Source organism: Melanerpes formicivorus, unplaced genomic scaffold, assembly GCF_026170545.1.
Source record: "Melanerpes formicivorus ecotype bairdi unplaced genomic scaffold, bMelFor1.0.p_v2 SCAF_1, whole genome shotgun sequence".
NCBI lineage: Eukaryota > Metazoa > Chordata > Aves > Piciformes > Picidae > Melanerpes > Melanerpes formicivorus.
The window spans coordinates 49,886,101-49,909,657 of NW_027142353.1; the positions used below are offsets into that span (position 1 = coordinate 49,886,101).

The window sequence follows — 23,557 nt, forward strand, 5'->3', positions numbered from 1 at the left end:
AGCAGGACAAGGGAGAGAAAATACAACTAAAAGCTCATGGCATGGGTCAAGATTAGAATAGAATAGAATAGAATAGAATAGAATAGAATAGAATAGAATAGAATAGAATAGAATAGAATAGAATAGAATAGACCAGGTTGGAAGAGACCTTCAAGATCATCGCGTCCAACCTATCATCCAACACCACCTTATCAACTAACCCATCTAACCAAGCACTCTGTCAAGTCTCCTCCTGAACACCTCCAGTGACGGCGACTCCACCACCTCCCCGGGCAGTCCATTCCACTCTCTCTGTGTAAAACTTCCTCCTGACCTCCAGCCTGAACTTCCCCTGGTGCAGCCTGAGACTGTGTCCTCTTGTTCTGGTGCTGGCTGCCTGGGAGAAGAGACCAACCTCTGCCTGTTTACAACCCCCCTTCAGGTAGTTGTAGAGAGCAATAAGGTCACCCCTGAGTCTCCTCCTTTCCAGGCTAAGCAGCCCCAGCTCCCTCAGTCTCTCCTCATAGGGCTTGTGTTCCAAGCCCCTCACCAACTTCGTTGCCCTTCTCTGGACTCGTTCCAGCAAGTCAACATCCTTCCTAAACTGAGGGGCCCAGAACTGGACACAGTACTTGAGGTGTGGCCTAACCAGTGCAGTGTACAGGGGCAGAATGACCTCCCTGCTCCTGCTGGCCACATTGTTCTTAATGCAGGCCAGGATGCCATTGGCCCTCCTGGCCACCTGGGCACACTGCAGGCTCATGTTCAGCCTACCATCAACCAGCACCCCCAGGTCCCTCTCTGCCTGGCTGCTCTCCAGCCACTCTGACCCCAGCCTGTAGCACTGCATGGGGTTGTTGTGGCCAGTGTGCAGAACCTGGCACTTGGATGCGTTAAATCTCTTGCCGTTGGACTCTGTCCATCTGTCCAGCCTGTCGAGGTCTCTCTGCAGAGTCTTTCTACCCTCTAACTGACTAACATTTGCTCCTAACTTGGTGTCATCTGCAAACTTGCTGATGACTGACTCAACCCTCTCATCCAGATCATCAATGAAGATGTTAAAGAGGATGGGGCCCAGCACTGATCCCTGGCGGACTCCACTACTCACTGGCCGCCAGCTGGATGTGACACCATTCACCACCACTCTCTGGGTTCAGCCATCCAGCCAGTTCCTAACCCAGCTCAGAGTGCTGCTGTCCAAGCCATGGGCTGACAGCTTGGCCAGGAGGACAGGGAGATCACTCACTAATTCCCATCATGGGCAAAACAAGCTTAGCTTGGGGAAAATTAATTTCATTTATTGCAAATCAAATCACAATATTGTGATAAAGTAATAAAGTAATTGAAAACAAAAAACATGAACCAATCAAACAAACAAACAAAAAACCAAAAACAAAAACCCAAACCCCCAAACCCTTCCCCTTCCCTTCCTTCCTCCCAGGCTCAACTTTACTCTCAATTTTCTCTACCTCCCCCATCCCAGTATGGCAGGGGAATGGGGGTTTTGGTCAGTTCATCAGATGTTATTTTTGGTTGCTCCTTCTTCCTCAGGTGTAAGACTCTTCATACTCTTCCTCTGCTCCAGCATGGGGGCACTCCCATGGGAAGCAGTTCTGCACAAACTTCTCCAATCTGATTCCTTCCCACAAGCTACAGTTCTTCATGAGCTGCTTGAGTGTGGATCTGTTCCATGGGGTGCAGTCTTTCAAAAAAAGGCTGCTCCAGTGAGGATACCCCAGAGGTTCCCAAGTCCTTCTATCAAACTGGCTCCAGTGTAGGCTCCTCTCTCCATGTGTCCACATGTTGTGCAGGTTGGGTTTTATCCTCATTATTAAATAAGTTATCGCAGACATCATACCACCGTTGTTTCTGTGCCTGTCCTTGGCCAGCAGCAGGTCTGTCTTGGAGCCAGCTGGCATTGTCTCTATTGAACACAGGGGAAGTTTCCAGCAGCTTCTTGCAAACCTCTCTCCCCATAGTCCCCACCCACTACCAAAACCTTGCTACACAAATCCAATACACCCTGGAACAGGCTTCCTAGAGCGCTAATCAATGCCCCAAGCCCATCAATGTTAAATAAGCATTTAGACAATGTGCTTAAAACCAGACTTCAACTTTTAGTCAGCCCTGAATTGGTCAGGCAGCTGCACTAGATGATTATTACAGTATTCTTTCTATTCTATTCTATTCTAGTCTAGTCTAGTCTATTCTAGTCTAGTCTATTCTATTCCATTTACCAGTTACAGCTTAAAAGTTATAAACAATTCCAGATGTTTCTATAGAAATTGATTTAAATGGGAACAGTGGATCTGTACCTCTTGTGTTTGCTTTCTGCAAGTAGTGAAGTCAAATTGTGTGAATGTTACAGAAAGCCTGTTTCTAACCTAACATTCATATTTACATCAATATTACTGTCATAAAAGGAAGAAATATTGTACTAAGTGAACATTTGACTTCAAGAATTGTGTTTAGGTCATGTAAAATTACAAACAATCCATGAATAGATTTTTTTAAATGTGCAATTTGACATTATACACTGCAATGAAAAACAACACTGAAAAGAAGAAGAAATGCTAACTCTTGGATGTCGTTAGGCAAAACACAAAATTCTCCCCTGACATGCAAACAATATGTAGAGATTTCACTATTCTGCTACCCTGTATGCCTGAAAATGCTGCCTATTTGTTTGAATTATGTACCTTTGACAGTAGCAGAATAGAGAAATTACCATCTAATGCACATATAAGCAGATAATTTTTCCCCTTGTTGTCATGTTCATACTGCTAAGTGTATTTTTTTTTATTCTATGCTTTTAAACTGCTTTCAGTTTGTCTTTAAACTAATGTTAGGGATTTTTATTTCATTAGGGATCAACATAAAAAAAATCCTCCTGAAAAACAGTAGATTCTTTGTTCAGATCAAAGACAATACATGAAATGAAAAGATGCCTCATTTTGAGAAGAGTTGTATCATAAAAGAAAGCTCAGGAAAGTAGGGGTAAATGTCAGGCAGAAAGCATCACAGATAGTGTACCCTTGAGAAAAAGCTAAGCAAACTGTATGGAGAGGAGTGTGCTGCTAATTGGAAAGGCTCTGATTCTTGCTGCATTTTGAAAAGTCCACACATTCTTGCTACGCAAAAGGACCAGACTCCTGTCTTGGTCATCAGTTTGTGTCCATAGCAAGATTATATATATGGATAGCTACACAGGCCAAAAAGGAAAGTTTCAGGAAGAAAGACTGTGTGGAAAAAAAAGAAAGAAAGAAAGAAAAAAAGTAGTAAAAATCTCAGTTGTATCTTAAAAGTGATAAAATCCTAAACTGAAGGGATATCCTTTGGTTACCCTTAATTCTCTTTTGTATATTTCTATAGCATGGTGTCATCTTAAACGTAACCCTCTACAACTACCTCAGAGGAGGTTGGAGTGTGGTGGGGGGTGGTCTTTTTTCACACACAAGTGACAGGCCAAGAGGAAATGGTCTCAAGTTGTGCCAAGGGAGCTTCAGGCTGGATATTAGGAAAAAATGCTTTACAGAGGGGGTTATTAGGCATTGGAATGGGCTACCCAGGAAGGTGGTGGAGTCACCATCCCTGGAGGTATTTAAAAGACCCATAATGATAGTAGTTCAGCAGTAGTAGTTGGATTGTGAGCTCTAGATGAGCAGTTGGACTTGGTGATCTCCAAGGTTTCTTCCAACCTCAGCAGTTTTCTGATTCTATGAACTTTCTTCTCCAGCTCTACAGCGTAAGATAGCTGATCAGGATTCATCACTTTTAGGGTTATTGAAAGCACAATCCTTGGGTGATTTCCCCAGTTTGTGAGATATGGATGTGTAAATGAGTCTTGGACATGTAGACAATCTACTTTAGTTTAGGCACTTAAATACCACTCTCACGAACTGTTTCCCTTTGACACAGATTTTAAGTGGTAAGTGAACTAAGCTAAACTTTGGCTTGAACTACATGTTTATAAATGCAATGATGCCCATGAGTCCCTAGTTCTGAGCAAATAGTGTTATGAGGTGATGACCTTTCTTAAATTCATCCCAATAGCTTCTGAAATTGGTTGCATTCAAAAAGGTTATTCTGGGGGTCTTAATTGGTTTGCTGATTTTCTCTAATGTCTTTGTCTCATTTTTGCATATCTCAAGTTTCAGGCTGGTGCTTTGGAGATAAATTCATTAATGTTAACAAATTATTTTATAGAGAATACTTCTTGAAGGCCTCACCCCTAATGTGTTTTATTGTCACCTTGTTGTGGTGGCCTCTGACTGTGGGCAGGAACAGGCAAAGGGCCCTGAGTGTCCCCTCTCCTTGGCACGCCCCCAGCCACTGCTCCAGAGAAGCATTTCCGTCATCATCTCATCTGCTACTGGGGACAAAGGACTCTTAGACAAGTGCCTTCCTTACCTCTGTTACCTGTAAAGATGACATCCTTGATGACCCCGAAAGCCCCATAAAGCCCCATACAGAACCTCCCATAACTGCCAGGCTTTGCAGTTACATGGCTATGGGAGTAACAGTATGGGAACAGAATGAAAAAACACTGTCCTACGGGCTCTGGGATGCACTGTGGTGGCAATGTCAGAGAAAGGGTGGAGCTGCAAGTGGAAAGCAGGCTGCAGGGTTGCACAGAAAGACCCCGAGTGTTACCAGAGGATACTCTAGTGCTGAAGTACTATGCAGGTTCAAATCTGTCCTCATATTGACTGAGGGCAAGGAAATATATGTCAGCCTGTAAGAGAACGGGGGAGACACACTCCTCACCCTTTTTTGAGCTATACAATCTAGAGAGCAAAAGAGCTGCATCTGCTTTTACACCATTTCTTGACATATCTGAGAGGAATATATGCCTTTCCATAGGTGATGTTCATCTTTCTCCCATTCTTATTTTTCCCTTTTTCTTCTTAACAGACAAAATGCTTAATCTGCTTGTATTTCTTGATAGCCTCCCTTACTCCTGGGACCAGATGCCTCCTATTTTTATATAAAAAGACTGTTGTATTTGGTGGCATTTTTTTCCCTAAGAGTATATGCAAGCTAGGAATATCTGTGTAAGAGATGACTTCTCCATTATTATATGTTTTGTTCTGTTTTTTATTTACGTCTGACAAGGTTTCAAAACAGTAAAGCAAGACAGAAATCTCACTGTAGGAGAAACACTTTATTTTTTTTAGCAAATGCATTTGAGGTATTGTCTATTTCAAAATACTTCAGTCTAAATAGAGAAGTGAAGCAGAGAACAAGGCAATGAGAAGCAGAGGCAGGTAGTGTGACCTCCAAGGTGGGCACAAGGCTGAAGTCTGATTCCAAGTGCAATAGGTAATCCTGCCTCTATTCAATTTTCCTGATGTCTTCTTAAAGCCTGCAAAACACTTTGATGTCTTTTTGTTAGTATCAAATATTCAGGAAAGGACGTAAGAAAAGAGACATTGAATTTCAGTAAGACTGGGTATCAGCCCATTGCTGCTGACTGAAAATTAGGTGTTTGGTGGATATTCAGTACCTGTCAGCTTCTGTCCAGCTACTTATTTACACCATTGGTGGAAGCCTCAAAGCAGGTAAAGAGGTAGCAGATTCAAAGAAAGCAAGACTTACTTCTTCATGATTATTATTTCTGAACAAATCCAGAGAAGCATGAGACAGCTAGAATTGTTGTACCCTTGGTCCATTAAATTAAGGAACCATATTGCATTCAGAAACTCTGTTTTAGCCTCTGAAATCCCAACTCTAATTTTCAGGACATGCTCTCATCAAAAGGAGATGCCTTCTTTTTTTCAGTTTGAGCAGCTCCTTTAAAATAATTTCCTTCTCATTTCTCCTCCCCTCTGAGCTATCTCCTGTTCTCTTCAAACTATCACTCAAAGTATTTTGGATGCTTGAAATCTTATTTGTAACAACAGTTTAAGTTTGGTTTTACTAAGAAGAGTTATTTATGAGTTTCAGTTATTTCATGTGACAAGTATGTATTTCACAAGTTACTGGGTTGATCCACATACCTGTTCCAAATGACAGGAGGAAAACAGGTGAAGAATGGATAAATTGTATTAGCAAGGGATTGTCCTGAAGGGACAAAAGCCTCAAAAATGCTCTGAATCAGACAATGGGGCAGGAGCCAGCAGGTCTGTTTTTTCAGGAAATTGCCCACATTGCCCAGGCTTGTTTGAACATATCCTGGGGGGCAAGTGGGCCAGGTGTGTGGGCCTTTGGCCACATTTGAAGAAAACTCAGGTTTTTATCTCTTAATATTTGTTATCATTAGCTATCATTGTCTTGGGAAATCTATAAATACCAGTTTAAAGAGCCAGTGCCTTGCTTTGCAATTGTCCAAGCCCTGGGAGAAATCACAAGCCTTGCTTGGAATCTGAGCTGTGCTTCAGTTTACCCAGACAGGCTGCAAGACCCCTTGCTGTAAGCATTATAAAGCCCAAGATCAGACAGAGTGTCTTGCCGGGCTGAGAGATGAACCCCAGGCGGAGCCGAGAGTCCCTGGGACAGTTTTGTTTTACTGGAAGATGCAACAAGCACCGCTGCGAAGATTGCAGCTGAAGAACCCCTCCAAATAGGCAAAACTACAAAGCCAGCAAACCCTGCAAGCTCTTTTCTACAAAGCTTTCAGCTACAAAGCCTTCAGTTATAAACCCTGTATGTGCTACAGCAACAAGCTGCAGAAGCCAACAGAAAGTGAAACTGTATTCCTGCAGCTTTCATGTGGTTACTGCCATTTTGGTTTTGTTTAAATCTCCACATGTGCCACGTGGTACCAGGATCAGTGAGTAATTATGAAACCTGATTATTATAAGCATCTGTTAAAGGTCTGTTGCCCTAGAGAATTCTAGAGTTCCCCCACCACCTTTTGGGCAATCTCCAGCTGTGTTGCCAATGTTCCCTTTTTTCTTTACAGTTTAAATTACTGTTTGTTGTTTCTGGATTTTTGCTCATATTGTTTAAATTGTTACATGTTCCTGCTGGTGAGGTATCTGTTCCACAACTGAGTATGTCAAACCAGTAAATAGGTTTTATTAATATTTTCTGCAGGATTTATTAGATTATTAATATTTTATTAATTGTTCTGACTATTGAATATTAATAACATCCTTATATTAATAACCTACTTACACTCATAAGGATGAGTGCTGGAGTTTCCTAAATTGCAGCAGGGCGAAGAAATTGTGAAACTACTTGTCACCCTAAAGGCTGATCAAAACTGCTGTTTAGGATAGGGAAATTGGATCTTACAGGAGGCTTCTCTAGAGCAGATGCTTGTTCTTTCCTCCGAAAAAAAAAATAGGCAGATGTGTTCCTCTGCAGGATAATGCTTTCATTTAGTTTGATAATTCATCCCTAAGCCATTATTCAGAAACAGCCCTTCTTCAGCCACCTGACTGAAGAAGGTCTTTTGGATCCCAGAGGAAGGAACACAACTATCACTTTGTCTTTGGTGAGGTCACATATTTTTAGTCACACTGTTACAGGTACTCAGCTGACAGATTTTGTAATAAATGTGCTTAAGTGAAACTTTCCTGAAGCCAAGAGTACAAACCCATGGGAGTGAAGGAGTTATCCTGTAGACCCAAGGATTTCCAGATTATTTTTACTTTGATCCTGACTTCCTTTTAGATATTTTATTTATGGAGTTTGTATTTTGTACTAATCATTCCAAATTTAACTTTTATCATTTTATAGCCTGTAACAATAATTAAGAGTTAGTAAGAGAAACAGGTTAGGTTAGATTGAATAGTCTAACCCTCTTAAAGGATTAAATAGTTAAATGCCAAATGAAGAACATCCTCAGAGTTTGTACTCTGGTCACACAAATTGATGTGGGAATTCTAGTCTTTCCAATTAGGCAAAACAGTTCAAGAGAAGGATTTTCATTAAATCTTACGTACATGCAGATGCTCTCTTGATTAGGTACTACATGAAATTAACAACTGAGATCATAGATATCAGCTGTACTCCTGATGAAGTACTGAAAGAAAAACAAGAGGCACTTACCCACTTTCTGAGGCTCCACAGAAAACCCTCCTGGATTCCAGGGAACTGTATTTTCAAGGAAAGTTCCTGTCTTCCTAGATTTCAGGTGTGCGCAATGTCTGTGTGTCTGCAGCACTTCTCTGCTTGGTAGTGTAGATATAGCTGACTTCAGGTTGAGGTAGAGTTGCTATCATAATGGCCACTCCATGAAGATCAGTGTGAGACGAGCATGTGTGGGGTTTACAGTCCCTACTAAGCTCTGCACTGGTTGGGTTACCACAGGTACCAGTGACTTACAGAACTCAGGTACTGGTGGCTGCTGGGATATGAATGTAAACCTGACTTGAAGGCGATCCTTTCTGCTGATATTTCTGATGTGTTGATATGCTGATAAGGTAAAAACTCTGAATGGGTCTGTCAAGCCTTGTCTTCAGTGGCAGAGAGAAGTTCTTTCTGTATCTCCATTATTTCTTTCCATAATCTCTATAAAAGATTGAACATAAAATATTTAGCACCAGTTAAAACTGGAGTACTAGTTGTTTGGGATTTTTCTCAACCAGATGCTAGCTAAGGTTAATCTACAAAGCCTTGACTTTACTGGGGAGTGATATTGAGGGCATTGCTTAATGTGATGTTCTGGACAAACTGTCTTCTGGAATGAAAGCAAAAATTGTGAAATATATACAGGCAGAGCACAAAAGCAAAGGGAATGAATAGGCAAGCTGTAGTTTGTTCCCTAACTGCTTTGTTACTGCATAATCTCGTTGAGACAAGAATATTGTTTTGGAAAGTACAGCAACAAATTGCAGGAGTAATTGAGATGAAGGTCAAGCAATGATCTCACATCCCCATTTTCTAGCTGATATTGCAGATGATGATCTACACCTGTTGTGACTTTAAATAATTTTTCAGTTTATCCTGTTCCGGTCACGCGTAAATTGTGGCTATGAAAAAGCCTGCATGATTCCTTTTCCTGAGACTCCTCTTTCCTCTTCATACACTTCTGTTTGGCAAACCACTTCTGTAAACACACAGAGTCATCTCTACGTGTTTTATAGAGCATAAGATGCTAACATATCAACAAGCAGTTTTATAGGAGAATATGATTTCAGTACTGTGCAGTGGCATTGGCAGCTTCTCAGACTGGCATTTGATACCTTAATTCAGATGTTCACACTTTTAGGTTTTATTATGTAATAAAATGTTTATGATTATTTATGATTTATTAATTACCCAATAAAATATTCATGATAATAAAATTTCATTTATTGGAATATCATCAAAGTACTTTCTATTTACAGCATTTTTACTAGTTTATAAACATAACCATATGAAAATCTATTTTGCATTTATCTCAGTAGGTTATGGTATCCAGATTTAATGCTCAATTTTATAAGGTTTTTACCTTCATGTGGGTGCCAGGTGCTGGAAAAACAAATACGGGTTCTTGCTTTGTTATGCATCTTCAGCAAGAGAGGACAGGAAGGAAAGGTACTCATAGCTAAAGAGTTGCATAAATCTGCTCATAGCAGCCACAATAATTTTATTACTGTTTTGGCATTTTAATACATATTTCACCTGTGAAATTTTGAACAAATAAATCTTTTTCATGAGATGGTGGGAGGGCTCTGTGTGTGAAGTCTGACCTCTGCCATTTTATGGATAAAAAGTGACAAGAAACCTCTTGCCTCACTCAGTGACATGATGAATCACAACAGTGATTTACCAATTTCCTATTTCTTTATCTACATCAGGGTTCCCTGTGGAAACATGTGCTGTGTCAGTCAGTGAGAAATGCAGTGCAGATACTGGACTGGAAGGCAGTTTTCCAGCAGAATGTATTCTTCCTAGAAATGGAGTTTAAGACAGTTTAGGCTATATTCCTGTACTTACCAGGAATCTAGTAGTTGGTGAGGGGTTTGGAACGCAAGCCCTATGAGGAAAGACTGAGGGAGCTGGGATTGCTTAGCCTGGAGAAGAGGAGACTCAGGGGTGACCTTATTGCTCTCTACAACTACCTGAAGGGAGGTTGTAGACAGGCTGAAGTTGGTCTCTTCTCCCAGGCAGCCAGTACCAGAACAAGAGGACACAGTCTCAGGCTGCGCCAGGGGAGGTTTAGGTTGGATGTTAGGAAGAAGTTCTATACAGAGAGAGTGATTGCCCATTGGAATGGGCTGCCTGGGGAGGTGGTGGAGTGGCCATCATTGGAGGTTTTCAGGAGACTTGATGGAGTGCTTGGTGCCATGGTTTAGTTGTTTAGGTGGGTTGGATTGGTTGATGGGTTGGACGCGATGATCTTGAAGGTCTCTTCCAACTTGGTCTATTCTATTCTATTTCTATTCTATTCTATTTAGTACTATATATTTCATTCATGTATTTGTTGCTGTGTTATCTGGTCATGAGCAGCATAACATTGTGATTCTAAATGGAGTTCAGGAAAGGGGTCAGAATACGTCCATTCTCTTTCTGCTACACAGCACCTAATATCAGCTATTTTCAAATTCAGTATAATGACTCACAAGGAGCTAGAGTCAGAGGTGGAATGGCCAGCAGTCATTAATAAGATAAAAAAGAAGGAACCCTGAACTGAACTGAAGAATTATTCTTCCCTATCTTAATCATAATATTGATAATATCAGCCATAATGTGTATCTCCAGGTATGTAGAGCATCCAGAAGACAAACAATATAATGCGCCAGGACTTAAAGCTTAAGTGGATAGATGGTAGAGATGACATGACTTATCAGATGGTGTGCAGATGGGTGGCAAGTAATTTTTAAGGGTTTACAGTGCTTTTGGTTTTAATCTCAAATGGATACTCATTGACATGGTACATGTCACATACACCTCTGCATCTATTTGTCTGGTTCCACCTGGTAGCCTTAAGTGTTTGTCTTCAGGACAGGGTAATTGCCATAGTAATGCTACAAAAAACTGAAGAAGGAGTCAACCTATAAGGAGCAGGAACTGGTGACTAATGCTACGAAGTTTATTGTATTATCTCTTTTCTTAGATTTCTTAGAGTTATTATCTCTTTTCTTAGATTTTCTCATCATAATAAGACCTAAGAATATTTGCTTGGTCTAAAGAAAAGGCAGAGCACTAGTCAGTACTTAGCAGTCTTGAGGACTGGCCTCATGTGAGTAATAGTAGTAGTTTAGTACTTATTTCTAAATAATATAATTTTTGTTTATAAGAAGCCTGTTGAAACTGTAGAAGTTTGAGATTCCAAAAAGCTCATCTGTAATACCTTCATCTTGCCTTTTTCATAAATTGTTACAGAAGTATTGCTAATAAATTTAGTTTTAGCCATTACTGGCCACATCTACAGGGTATTTTGCTGAATACTGCATGATCTTTGGTGAATGTGTCCGTATGCGAGTACACACTTAGTTCAACACTTGAATGGGTGTTGATAAGTGTAAATTGTTGGCCTCTATACAAAGACAATTTGAAGCCTGGATGAGTGGAATGGTTTATTAGAAAAGCAGCCTATTTAAATCCAGTTACTGTATCTTCTTGTTCCAATGGTTATACAAATACACTACACTTCTACCTTAAACAGTGCCTTGCACTATTAAGGGGTTGTTATTTACCATGCAATGTTGCATGTTTTATTGATGTGTGTGGTGCAGCAGATTTACATGTTTATTCCTTATGAGGTGCGGGCCCAGTATTAGCCAGAGAGAACAATGTGTTATGTACAAAGTAAGAAAAAAAAACTATTAAAAATGCCTACTGTATTATCCAAAAGCATTACCATTTGCTAGATTGCAAGTCAGCCAAGGTTTTACAAGAGTTATTGTCATTTTGATTTTCAAATGAGTCATTTGGTATATTGCCCCCCTAAGGCACCTCATTATGATTCAGTGCACAGCATATAAAATTCCTTAGGCTTTCAGGGCTCCGTGGAAAGTGAGTGGGGGTTGCGGTGGCTCAGCGTTGTGAAGCAGCAGCATTATGCTTAATTGACACCTTTGATGTAGCCCTAAGACAGCACCTGCACCTCCCACTGCTGCTCCGAAGACGTCAGCCTTACGCAGAAAAGGCTTCTGCTTATGAATCCTGCATCGCGTTCAGCTCACTCTGTGAGCAGCCCCAGCTATCCTTAACTAATCCCATTGCTTCTCAGTTTGGCTACAGCTTGGCTTAGTACAGACAGAGCAGGAATTTTGCTGCTTGCTATTCTCAGGTTAAACAGTAAGATTTTGTCCATGTTAGAACTCATAGAAGGTAAGTCAAATCCCTCGTTGATATCCTAGTATGTAAATATTCTCCTAAGATTCAGAATCTGGGAATCTGATTGTTGATTCTGTTTTTAGCTGGTGCTGAGAAATTGCTGAGAAATATGGACTGTGATGTAGTTAGTAGCTGCTTGCTTAAGTATATTTACATATATATGTGATACACACTTTGTAGTGTTTCTTTCAGTGTTTCAATGTGAGCAGTATTGGTAGCCTCTTGTGTGATTACTTTGTAGTAGAATTCTGTCCTCTGCTGGTTTTGTCTTGTTAATTAAATGAATAATGTCATGTGCATGCAAAAGATGCCTCTAAAATGATAGGCACTGGCATATATGAAGGAACTTACTTATCTGAGAAAGTGATGCTTTGCTGTAAGTCAGACTTGAGCTGTTATGTTCAATTTATTTGCCTCTAGAAAAACCCTCTGTGTTAAGTCTGAGGTGATGTTTGGGTCAGGTAGTATTACAAAAATCTCTTCAAACGAGTGAGCAAGGAACAGCAAGCAGATGGTTTGTTCCTGCAAGCAATGCTGCCTTTTATTTTTGGTGGGTAGCATTTCAAGTCATAACTAAATGGGATGAAAAGATTTACATTTAGCAAGCGTCTGATCAGGTTAACAAAGCACCTTGCTCCCCATCACTTTCAAGCACCGGAGGAGTACACGTGATCATGTTCTCTGCCATTGACTAAGCAGTCTTTTCAGATTTCTTGATTATTTTCTTGCACTCCATGTAAAAATTGGCTTAATGAGCCAAAACTCTGAGGAAGCACTTCTTTTCTGAATTACCTTATTTAATGTTTAAAACATTATGGTAAAGCAAATTAGTCTGTTCAACAAATAATTGAAAGAAATATATTGCTGTGACTATTTCTTTGCTCTTAATAATGCCTTGTATTCTTTTTATTATTTTTTTTTTTTAATTTCTTGTCCTTTTAGTGAATGGAACCCCTGGTAGCCAGCTTTCTACTCCCCGCTCTGGGAAGTCTCCAAGCCCATCTCCCACCAGCCCAGGAAGCCTACGGAAACAGAGGGTAAGGAAATAAGGAAACTGATTTCTGAGCATGGCTGGGGAGTCTGCCGTAGCCATTATCCACTAGCCTTCTCCCCACTGATTCTTTGTCTGTAAAGGCATAGCGTGGAAGAGCCTGGCTACAGTCCTTGTTGTGTTTGTACAACACTGTGAAGTGGAATACAACTGTTCTGTGTCTGTCAAAATGCTAAGTGTGCTGGGAATGTTTTATCCTTAAGGGAAAAATCGGGCTATCTTTCTCATTTCTAACTAAACTTTTTTTGTGTTGTTTTAGTGTATTTTCCCAAAGGTTTCACAACTGGAAGGAAATGCTCATGTTGTCAAAGTGTTGGTTGGGGTTTTTTTGTCCTTAATTTGACATGGGCATTATGTTATTTGCAAAATGTACAAATAGCTTTGATTTTGAAACAAGGTGAAAGAATATGCTGTGGAATTTAGCTGTGGATTATCTGTGATATCATAGCCTTGTTCAGTCAAGATGGTATCAGTATCAAGGCTGCTTGAGATTTGTCATGTCACTTTGCTGGGCCATAGTTATTAGTAGCTGTAGGTTCACCCTAGTTATCATACACAGAGTAACCTAAAGTTTACCTAAGCATCCAGAATTAAGGTAATAGCCTATGTTACTGCTGTAACCCTCTGACAAAATACTACTTATTCAACCCCAAAAGCTCCACATGATCATTTAATTAATTGTATCTACTCAAAACCAATGGGAGAGATGTCTGTATATCTTCTCTTCTGCTATTTCCTGATCTGTGATCAGTCATCAATCAGGGCTTCCCTAAGGCAGTACTCTGTATCTGAGTCTTGTTTATAAACATAGTTTGAACACATGTTTTTCCTGCCTTTTTAGTTTTTTAAATAAAGACATAATTTGTGTCTCTCAAAGTAAGGGGATTATGTATAAAATTGGCAGTGCTTGACTTTAGAAGCTGGTGCAGACCTGATTCCCCAGATCAGGGAAAAGCTGTGGCATGGCACAACTCCCATCTAGCCTGCCTTCCCTTCTTCATGTCCAGTGTATACCAGGAAGCTGAGGAATTGTGCATTCCCAAGTCTTACCTCAGGCTGGGATATAGCCATGAGTTTCTGATGTGACTTGCTTATAGATATGAAAGCTGACTGTGATCTTGCAGAACAGAGATAGCCAGTGAGCAGGAGCTTGAAATCACAGGGTAGTGTCACAGTTTTCATCATCTGGTACACAGAGACAAAAGACTAAAGAGTTTCATTATGGTAAGCTAGTACTAAAATCTTGAATGCAGTGCCTTCCACACCTGTTTGTTCTTACTCTCAAAGCATATTAATGAATCATGATTAAGTCATTGAAGAGGGAACAAACAGTTTTCCTAATGAATGATACATTGGTGATGTAAGGATATCCATTTAGATGGATGATACCAGCATACAGTGGATTTCCATTTGCTGTAAGGCTGTCTCTTCATTGGTAACTTTCCTAATCTTCCTTCCCCACCACTGATGCTTCTCTCCCACAGTGAAGGAGTGTTTTTCTGTTAGCATTTGTGGATGGATGAGTGGGAACCGTGTGGTCAGCAGCACTAGACACAAGGAGTTTTTGACCACAAAGATTCTGACTTTCAAATGTGAAGAGGAGAGGAGATGGGCTTTTTCTTATCTGGGTTCCCTATGTGGAAGTGTAACAGGATCACAAGCATCAGTATTATGGATGCAAAGCACTGTGTAGTGGTAACATAATCACATTGCTAACTCTATAGAAAATAAATATTAAAGTAAACTACAGGAGAAGTAAGACATTGTTAAAGACATGAATTCTCCTCTGAAATACTCAAATCCAGTCCAGGTGACCTTGGTAAGGGGCCTTTAATGCTTGTCTGGATCATTTTAAACAGACTTATATTTTTTTAACCTAGCAGAACATGGAATCCATTAGTGTAAAAATAGATCACAATCATGTAAAAATGCATTGCAATAGTATTATTTAGTTTACAAAATCAAATTCTCAGAAGTTCAGGGATGGAAACTTTACACTTCAGGAATTTATTTCAGCTCTTCTCATGTTTAACTTGTGATATGAATGAGCTAGAAGTTCTGTGTAAAACACACAATTGTGTTATTAAAGGTCATAATCTGTATTCCAATGACTAAATTAGTTCTATGAACAGCCATTAAACAGTGCTTGCAAATATTAATTTTCTTGTTTGCAGTATAAATGGTGTTCTGTTTTGGTTTAGTACCATCTTTTGTGTGTTGTCATTTAAATTTTATTTAGAGGACAAGTTATTTTATGTACCACATTGTCAAAAGCCAAATTTGAACCCAAAGGATTTTGCTTTGTCTTCAGTGGCTTCACCTACAGGGCTGATAAGGCACCTGCAGGAGGATTATTCCTTAGTAGGTTAGGAAGTGTTGGTATCATGTGATAAACCTACAAGAGAGGAGGAGACTAGTTTCAGCTCTTACCTTGTCTTCAGTGTTGAGAAGTGCGATATTCCTGCCCTAAAAGAAAACTGTTGGCTGCTAGAAGTCTGGGCTTGTAGCTGATGACTTGGTTTCTGACATGTCTGAGTTCCTCTTTTTATATGGAGTTTGAGGGAGCTACTACTTTAGAACTGAACTAAAATGCTGGGTCCTGGCAATGCCAGCTCAGCCATGTTCTCTCATGCCACTAAGTGAATGGGATGCTGGTGGTATGTACTCAGTCTGGAAGGTGAAAGGGAACATTGACTCTAGTGTAGCCGGATTCCCTTTGATGTAACTAATCAATCAACTCTTCAGCATCCATGTCTGAGTGCTATGAGGAAGTTGTAGGCTTGGTACCTGAAAGTGCTGAGGGTTCTGGGCAGGCTGACAGCATTTTTCCTGGGAAGTACAGGTGAGAGTAAGTCATGCAAGGTACTTCTACAAGCTGAGAGATTGTTCCCTATGACTACTAAAGACCTGCAAAAGTAGTAAGGATGATAGAATTTTCCAAAGAAAACATTCCTTCTAATTATGGAGTGCATTAGGCAACTTCAAAGAGGGATCAAATCATCTTAATTACTGACATTCCATCACTCAACTTTTTTGAAAAATAAATCCTGGCCTATAATGGAAAGATTTCCACTGGTGTAAATAAAGCCCAAAATGCTACTTTGGTACACATTAATGAAAACAGTGCTCTTGTAATCCTACAGATAAAATTTCATACCCTCAAAAGACAGAATGTAACAAGAAAGTTTTATCCTTTTTCACTTGCATATGTATGTGGCTGAGTTGTTTCCAGAAAATCAGTGTAAGTTACATTTTTATAATCTTGGGTGAAATTCAATCTATATTGGAGGAAAGTAGGATTTGAAGGACTAATTCCATGAGTAATACAAGGACTTGAAAGTGAACTGAGAACCATTTATCAGCTGTCTGAACTAACAACCAATTATCAGCTCTGAATATATCAGCTTGCAGACTCTGTACTGTAGTTACGCTTTCTTGTAGTTTAATTATTTCTTTGTAGTTATCTTTAAATAGGAAATTAAGATTCTTTGGTTTAAATTTTTTATGCACTTAATTGTCTGTGTCCACAGAGGATTAAAACATCTGAAATTCAGGTTTATAGCAATTGAAGAAGTAGAAAGTTACTGTATTGCTCATGCACATAGAGAGTGTGGTTAATGACACAGAGTCAGAAAAGGTGACATGGCAATCATAACAAGTATACATAATAGCAACCCCCACATTGTATTTAACTAGCCTTTATAATAGTCTATGTGCTTATTTTCCCACCATCTTGTAACCAGAGTCAATACTTCAATTAAAGTGGACACATTCTATATTTTATACCATATTTTCTGTTGCCTGTCATTGTTTGAAATGTTTCTGTTACTTCCCTAGAGATTCCAATCTATAGAATAATAAAAAGCTAAATTTAAGGTACCTTTTTACTAAACAGACAAATTAGTTGAATTCTGTGTATATAAAGTTTTTTGACTTGTAGATGGCCAAGTCTTTATTCAGCAAGTTTTGTGATTTTATCAATCTATGCAAAAAAACACCCAGATTCTCTTTTGTATTTTTTTCAGAAATACAGCTCTTTGGCTAATCATAGGCAAGAAAAATTCTTTCAGAAAGGTAAAACCTTTCTAAAGTTTCAGGTAGTTAAATATATGTGAACTACACAGAGAATATGATTCTGTGCATTATTTTGATTCTAGCCTTATAGTTACTAAAATAAACAAAAATATGCTCCCTAAATATTAAATGTCAGTGTTCACAAATGTCTTCTTTTCAAGTCTTCAATGCATATTTTAAAAGCAATCACCTGGAAGACACTACTCAAAAGTTTGGAATGTTACACTCCCTAGCAGACGAAAAGATTAACTTTTTTCTCTACTATATATATCACAAATTTCCAAACTGTATATGCCCAAATAAATTTTTATAATTAATTAAGTAGTTACTATTCAGAATAAGATGGTCTTGTCTGTCTAAATTTTTTTGGTTTTACTAGATATTCATCAAAAAACAAATAGTAATGTGTTTAAGATCTAATTTTCATTCTGCTGTTCTAACAGATCTGCTACAACACGCTCTGTGGCAGCATACATGCAGAATAATCATTCTAGGGAATGAAAAATCTTTTTAAGAGACTTAAACCTCCTTTATATCATAGCAAGGAAAGCATAAACCTGTACAAATTATTGAGATCCTTGTGAACTCAGAATTTGTAAGCATTCATTTTAGGTAGTCCTTGGATTATAGTACAGATTTTATTTGGTTTGGGTTTTTTTTTTTCCCAATTATTTTTTAACTATTTTCTTTCATTAATAAAAAAACAAAGGAAAAATCCCAACACACCAAACAAGGTCAGCCCTAGAGCTGGCTCCATCGGCCATCCCATTCTCATCTGTTCTTATGTTTTGTCTTGTAGTTGTTTTGTTCTATTTCATAAATATGTCTTAAAGGATCCCCCCAAACACCTTAAAGGTGTAAGAGGTTGGCTATGAGTTGTGCCGGGTACCTGTCTACTCAATGTCCCTCTGAACCATCACTTATGTTTAAATCACCTTAAAAAAGATAGTACTGTGTCTGCTGCTGCTTCTCTCTGCTGAACTTTTGTTTGGTTCTGTTGTGTATCTTGGCAAGGGTTGTTGTGCTGTGTAGGTTGCACAGGGCAGTGTATCATCCCGTAACACCTCTGGCATTTGAGGATTATCTGATTCGTCAGAGGATGCTCCAAGTGGGTGTTGAAAAAAAACGACGTGAATCCGTACACTCAGACTCTCCCTCCCTGTCATGAGCTGGTTGCTTGGCTACCATCAGGAAGAGCCAGTGACAGGGAGATTTTACATGCTTTCTTCTTACACATATAGACAGCAGAACTGTGGTGAAGAGATACCATTGTCAGTACAATATAGATAATGGCAATATTCAGTGTCAGCATTCTGAGGCTCAAGTGTTGCTGGATCCATGCTTTATCACCAATGGGTGGCAAGTTTTGATTACCTTATGTAAGGTAAGCACTTATATACAATCTCTTGCTGTTTATGAAACAGCACAAAAGGGAAATATATTCTCTTTAAAATTAAATTCTTATTGCCAAGTTTCCAAACTATTAGGAGACTTTCCAGCCTAGATAAATACTGTTTTAATAGTGTTTAATAAGAAAGAACGAGGGGGAAAAAAATGCATCTTACAATGTTTTGCATTGAAACTCCAGCTTTATTTAGTAACCATCAATTTGTTGATTAAAAATAACTTTATGACATTAAGCAAAAAATGAGTGTATAGCATATGTGTATTTTATGTTTGAAAAGTATCTTCTGATCCGCAGTAACAAAAATATGAGAGTTGCAGTGCAACAAATCAAGCACAATAAACAAATCTATACTGCACTTCATCTTACAGGACCTGTATCGCCCACTCTCTTCGGATGATATGGATTCAGTAGGAGACTCAGTGTAAAACAGAAAATGGAACAATGTTTATGGTTTGTGATATGGTGAAGGTTTAACATTTTTAAAGAGAATAGCTGCTAATTTACAGTTATAGTGAATCGCACAAAAGAGTTTTGCATATTTCGTATTAAAAAGATGGGGCCAAATTAATTCAAGTGGTGGGGGGGGGGGTGTTTGTCTTTACCACTGCATTTTAATGCAAGAATTTTCAATGAATGAGCCATTGAATATGTCTATCAAGTACAAAACAGCATTGTGCACACTTTAAGGAACGAAGATTGGATAAGGTGACTATAACGCACAAATCCATAGTGGGCACATTTATGAATAGCACTCTTTTTACCGTCTAAGGTGCTGATTATATGTTCTATTTTTACCATAGGTATCTTTATTCATTTTGGTATGAACAGTTAATGAATACTTTGCTTTTACCAATGAATAGGTAAAATGCAGAAAGAAAAAACCTGCCATATTAAACTGCCTGCACCATGCAGTCTGATCCTGATACGCACACTCTAAGTTTAGTCATTTGGAACACTCTAAGTTTAGTCATTTTATCTAAATGAAAAGAAAGTTAAGAAATCCCATGTGGTCACAGGACAAAAAGTAAATGTTTTCAAAGTGGTGTTTGAGTTCTTTTCACTGCATTACCATCCGATGACTTTAAACAGAACAATGGTCACAGGCAGTGTGAGTGTTTTACCTGGCAAGAGCTGTTAATAGTGATCATCTGTGTGTTGCAAGTAAATATGGACAGATTTCTAATCGAGGAAATATGGGGGCCTGCTGGCTAGCAGCATCATCTGACACACATATGATGACACCTTTTGGAAAAACACATTTTGCCTGAGAAACTGGCGATTATTTTCGCTTGTTAAGGACAGGAACATCAATTTTTATTTGCTGCAGTATGACATTTCATGCATTTTTAAATCAAAGCTTACAGAAATGGTGGTACTGTAAATCATCCTCCTATTGACCTAATTTCTCTGTTTTTGCAATTTGTTGAGATCGTCATTTGTACAGCATGAATATGCAAAACTCCTTTAGTGTTAAAGTAGGTCACGCATTATAATCAGTTGCTTAACAAATATCTACTAATACTATTTGTTTTCTGCTGCTTTATTGTGAGAATCTTAGCCTACTATTTCCCATCTTATGCTGCATATTGCTTTAAACTGTATCTGTTGTATTTAAGCCCATACTGTAGCCATCATACACTTTTCCTGTCTTACACCTTTTCTTTTAATATTTCAATCCTTAATGATTTTAGAAATAGAAATCAGTGTGATCCTAATCCTCAACAAAAATCTATAGAGATTATATTTTTGAGCTACTTAGTGATGATTTAATATATTTTGAAATCAGGAAATTTACTTAAGAGCAGCAAATATTTAGCTGCTACATGCCAACTTTTAAATGTAGCTAAATAATTTCTTTACACTGATTTGTCCAGAATAAGATTCAGCATCTGGAAAATATTGGCATGTGATGTTATGGCTTCACTCTATCAATATTATTTTCTTTATGGAGGATATTTGGGGGAGGGAAAAATAAAAGAAAAAAGAAAGGGGGGAAAAAAAAAAAAGGGAAGTAAAAGGGCAGCAGAACACAAAGCTTACCTTTTCTGTTTTCAATACTTGGTTCCAGTATCACCTGAAGAGAAAGTCATTGATCTGGTGGGTTTACTGAAGCAGTTAGGTCATTCCCTTTTGAAATGCATGTTTTGTCATTCCTGCTTCAGACTTCAGATCTAAAACTGTTCCCAGCAATAAGAACAGAGGAACAGTCCCACCCCATATCCCAATCCTTAGGCTGTCCTGTTCTACTGAAAAAGTTCTCCGCTGTGAAGTTAGTTGCATTTTTGCCTGTTCTGGGGGAACATCTGTGTAAAATGTATTATTTAATCCCAAGAAATGCATATTATGCAAAGGTGCGTTGAGATCATTTTCCAAGAAAGCAGACTGCTCCAGCAGTCTGAACAAAAACTCGCATTTTAATAATTGTTTTTTTCCTGTAGAGAACATAAATTCCAGGAATGTTATTTTCCCTCCCTTCTACCATACAGGCTACTGCTGCTTAAGGCAGTTTATTAAGAATGTTTGTTCTGTGCAGGGAGCACAGATTGCCAGCAAACCTGAATCCCACAGCTTTGCTTAGCTGTGCAAAAGAAAAATGGACCTTAGATCGGTAATTGTTATCACAGCAAGTTCTCTGTCAAGACTGGTTTAGAGAATATGCTAGTCCATAACATTTAATCATTAAAACATATGACTTGTATTAAGGGGCTATTCAAGGGCAATATGTATCATTAATACTTCATTTAAGGAATGAAAGTCCCTTAGAGATTGAAAAGGTACACAGTTTATAGACTCTGAGGTCCCTTTTTGTGTGGAATGTAATTTCCATTATACAAGAGCAGAAATTAAGCGTTTCTTTTGAGCAAGACCAGAAGGTTTAAGTTTATGGGTGAAACTGAAATTGTGTTTCTTGATGCTGTAGTCCTGCTAGCAAGAGCACAGGTTTTAGTTTGTTCCTAGATTTCATCAGCTTCATTAAATAACAGAATAGCTTCAGCGCTTTATAGTGTTTGAACCTCTTAGAGTTCTCTGTATGCTGCATTATTTGTGCCTACTCTAAGGTTATTATGATGTAGCTAAAGAGTCTTATATAGATTTTGAATGCTTTGCTTTCCTTGAGCTTTATGAATACTTGTGAGTATTTCCCTAATGCTTTCTACAACTTTCTGGGTTGTTTTTTTTTTTTTCTTTAATCTCTTTTCTTCTTTTATGCAACAAACAGTTCACATGTGAAGCACAGAATGTGTATGTTTATATTTACACACATGTAACACACACGTACACGTGCACACACACACATAGATTAACAGCTTTGAAACACATGCAGTTATGTCACATTTGTGGCTTCAAACAAATATGTGGGGAGAATGTATTAATGGAAGGATATTCATCCGTGGGTTTCACTACAGCTCTGTTCAAGTCAGTGACGCTGCACCGACCTATACTTGTGAGCAGCTTCCCCAAGGAAGTCTGTACGATTTTAAGAGATCTCACATATCAACAAGGGCTATATTCCACTCAGTTTGAAATTAGTGGCAAAACCAGGTGTGAAGGAAAGGACCTTATCCACAAATACATATACATAGACAAAACATTAATCATAAACTTGAAATGGTATGATTTTGACATGTTCAGACTTGTGTCTCCTCTTGAACTGCACTGCTCTGCGATATATTAAGTCATGCAGTGCTTAAAGTTCTTTTTTTGAAATCAGTAAAGTCTTTACCATTCATTATCCTAAGGGAAAATTGCTTTTGAATTTCTAAAATAATTAAGTGGCAGCACACCATATTTAGTTATTTTTCTCTTTAAACCATTTTCACAGGGTGTATATGGCTGTAAAATGGAAAAACAAAATAGAGCATTAATATTGTAACCATAAATGCATGTTATAAGGACACATAATGTTAAACAGCCTTGAAGAACACCTGAGTTAAGATTATGTGGCCTAACAATCAAAATAAATAATAGCCTCTGCTTTTACAGTTTCATACTTCACACTGCCATGTGAACATTCTTTATTGCAGCTCATTACAAAAAAAGGTCTCTGATTCTATACGTTAAGGTGAATTAACAGTTATATAGAAAAGAACCTCAGATCAACACAAATTTACTGTTTTGTCAAAAACAGTACAGGAATGAACAAACAAATCTTTATGGTGCTAAATTACTTCATGACTTGATTACTACTTTGATTAATGTTGTCTGTGTGCTTTCTTGTATCCAGTTAATGGCATACAACCGAACACAAGAGTGTTCTTTATTTAATCTTCACTTTCAATTTATCCATTAGTGATGGGATGAGAACTTGTAACTATGAGTGATCTATAGAAAAATAACCTTGTGTCATGCAGCCAGCTGTAGTTTTATGTGCAGAGCAAAGCAAGCAAGTGGCTGTCACACTCTTTGGAGATGGGTGTGCTACCCACCAGGAAACCCCTCCATTCGGAATGCAGGGCTTGCCAAGCAGAAGAGGCTGTTCTGAGCTCCATTTGCTGTTGTAACACCTTTCAGCTGGCTCACTTTGCCTCTTTCACCTTGCACCAGATCTGAGACTGGCCGAGCACCCTAATTCCCTGTGGAACGCAATGGGTATGTAGATACATGTGTTGTGTATGCACATGTTAGCGAAGGATTAAAAACACACGGTGCACACGTACATATTCGTATACATTTTAGTGTCTGTATTTGCGCATGTTGATTATATTCAAATTTGCTTAAATTAACCCTCAGCAGTGAAGTATGAAAAAAAGCTGTATTGTATTCAGTGTGTACTTGTTGTCTGATGTTATATGAGGTAATTAGTTTGTGGTTTGCCCTGCAATACAGTG

General features: G+C 38.6%; 1 protein-coding gene across 5 annotated transcripts in view; it reads left to right on the plus strand.

Moving 5' to 3' along the window:
- DCLK1 (doublecortin like kinase 1) overlaps positions 1–23,557 on the plus strand; it is a 262,133-nt gene that overhangs the window by 178,662 nt on the left and 59,914 nt on the right. For 3 of the 5 annotated variants that reach the window (XM_068142850.1, XM_068142858.1, XM_068142840.1), the window contains exon 6: positions 13,138–13,232. In XM_068142850.1, coding sequence (XP_067998951.1) covers positions 13,138–13,232 — 95 coding nt within the window. Of the gene's footprint in view, positions 1–11,986; positions 12,190–13,137; positions 13,233–19,096; positions 20,717–23,557 lie in introns of those variants that run through there. The other 2 variants (XM_068142877.1, XM_068142868.1) reach the window with 2 other exon arrangements.